Source organism: Pseudophryne corroboree, chromosome 9 (genome assembly GCF_028390025.1).
Source record: "Pseudophryne corroboree isolate aPseCor3 chromosome 9, aPseCor3.hap2, whole genome shotgun sequence".
Classification (NCBI taxonomy): domain Eukaryota; kingdom Metazoa; phylum Chordata; class Amphibia; order Anura; family Myobatrachidae; genus Pseudophryne; species Pseudophryne corroboree.
Genome location: NC_086452.1, coordinates 249,665,589 through 249,668,087, shown reverse-complemented (window position 1 = coordinate 249,668,087; position 2,499 = coordinate 249,665,589). Strand labels below are relative to the sequence as shown.

The 2,499-nt window shown below is 36.1% G+C and overlaps 1 protein-coding gene across 1 annotated transcript; it reads left to right on the top strand.

Annotated features, from left to right (window-relative positions):
- Positions 1–794: 794 nt before the first annotated feature.
- LOC134958799 (beta-1,3-galactosyltransferase 2-like) lies at positions 795–1,947 on the top strand (the record flags this gene model as incomplete). The annotated part of the gene is made up of 1 exon (XM_063941522.1): positions 795–1,947. A coding segment is annotated over one exon (936 nt), but the record flags the coding sequence as incomplete, so codon positions are not given.
- Between the last annotated feature and the right edge of the window lie 552 nt (positions 1,948–2,499).

Genomic DNA, 2,499 nt, shown 5'->3' with positions numbered 1-2,499 from the left:
CAATCTGCGGTCATGCTTAGGTACAGGTGAGTAAATTAGTAACGGAGTCAGTTTTATTATACTAATGTGCACAAGCAGGGATATCCCTAAAACCTGAAGTGTTGGGGGCCTTGAGGACCACATTTGGGAACCACAGCAATAGATATTAAATCCAAAATGCATTTAAGTATTTGTTTATTGTGTAATAAAACCTATTTTATAACATCAAAATAATGCCCTCTGGGATTTCTTGCATCTCATGTATGTTGTATTAGAGTAGTTTCCTGCAATTACAAACTTGAGGCTTTCCTAGCCTGTTCCTCTGAATGTTTTTATTTGCTGCTTGCATTGATTTGATGACCATGTTGTGCACATTGTGATGTACAGGTGTCACTGTAACATCCTGTGGTTCATATGTGTATATAAAGTGTATCTGTGGTCTCATTAACAAAGGAATTTTCTTCTACTTACTGTATTTATGTGTAATTTTTTCTTTCTGCTACTCTTTCAGGGGACATTTCCAAGGAGTAGCAGTGAAGGATGAAAGGCTCTGTATGGACTCCTGTACAAGCAAACATTTAAAAAAAATGAATGACATTTGTAAAATTGTGAAGTCCTGTGAAATTTCATCATGCTTCTGTTGAAACAGACACACTTTTCTTTGTCTGCAAAGAATACCAAACATGTCTTGCTCCTGTTATCAGTTCTTCTTACTTTGTTGATTCTAAGTAATTACACCTGGTTTCCCTCAAGATTAGTGAGTCTAGGCAATTCCATACACAGCATACTTCCTGATCAATTAATGAAAGTAAAAAAAAAACAATTATCTAAAGCTGTACAACCCCTACCTTGTAAACTCACTTAACGGTTCTACAAGTTCTTCAATTACTACAACTGTGGTGCCAGAAACTATTTCATCTGAAGAATGTCCTAAAATACCACAGAGATACAAATATATAATCAATGAGCCTAATAAATGTAATGAACATGTTCCATTTCTTATTCTACTTGTGACTGTGGAAAGATGGCAGCAACAAGCTCGTCAAGCAATAAGACAAACATGGGGAAAAGAGGATTTTATAACTGGGGTAAAAATACTGAGGTTATATTTATTAGGATCTGATACCATTAATGGTGAACTGGCACTTTTGAGTGAAAGTGAGGAATATCATGACATAATCCAACAGTATTATTTCGACACATATAACAACCTAACCATTAAGGTACTGATGGGTTTGAGCTGGGTAGTCATGTACTGTCCACAAGCCATGTATGTAATGAAGACGGACAGTGACATGATTATTAATACAGAATATTTAGTAAACAAGCTTCTGAAACCAGACCAACCCTTAAGAATGAACTATTTCACTGGATATTTAATGACAAATGCTCAACCCATTCGAGACAGAAACAGTAAATGGTATATGCCTCCAGATGTTTACCCAGAGAATCAATATCCACCATTTTGTTCTGGGACTGGCTATGTGTTCTCTGGAGATCTGGCACAGAAGATAGTTAACATCTCCCCAATTATTAGATGGCTACACCTAGAGGATGTGTACATTGGTCTTTGTCTAGATAAATTGGGAGTTCAGCCTGTAGTTCCACCAAAAATCACTGATTTCAATGCCTGGAGAGTTATGTACACAGACTGTGGATATAACCAGATTGTCACATCCCACATGTGGAGTCCTGGGGAGATAATATTTTATTGGAATATGTTACAAAAAAAAAAACATCTCTGTGTTTAAAACATAATAAAATATATGTTTATTAATAAGCAATAAAAATATTTTTCAGACATGTTCAGATTCTTCTAAAATGCACCATGGTGGACCCACGTTAACGTTTTGGGGCTAGCACATTTTCCTTTTGTCCAGCAGTAATTAGCAAAATCGTTGAAACAGAAGACGTGGTGGTAAATGTAATAGCCTGATACACGCAGGCATTGATAAGTATCCTGGTCATTGGGCCCAATGTTTTAAAGGGTCCATCATTTAAAAGGCAAAACCTCGCTTTATAAATGATGACCCCTTTAAAACATAGGTCAGACTCACCAGGAACTTGACAATGCCTGCAAGACCCAAACTATTACACTTCTCCCATTGTGTATGTCTTTCATTCTAAACAAGGGCAGTTCTTCTAATGTACTGATTCAATATGAAGAGGATATGTTCTTGTAATTGTTTAATGTAATACCCATGCTACATAGTTCAACTCTATATGTAAGAAGAGAATATCATGGTCCTTCTTTGTTTCTTTGGATATAAAGGTACATTTAATAAAGTATACATGCTATTTGCCAAACATCACCGGGGAAATATAATAGGGTCCGAGTATGCATAGGTCCGGAAATTTCAGCCAAGATTGCTTGTATTTTTAAAGCATCAATCATTTACCAGGCAAAACCAACTTGGTTTTGCCTTGTAAATTATTGGCGCTTTAAAAATAGGGAAGAAATCAATAGGGAAGATCTCAAGTTGCCAGTAAGATAAGAGTAAAGGTTCTCAGTTTTTTGAG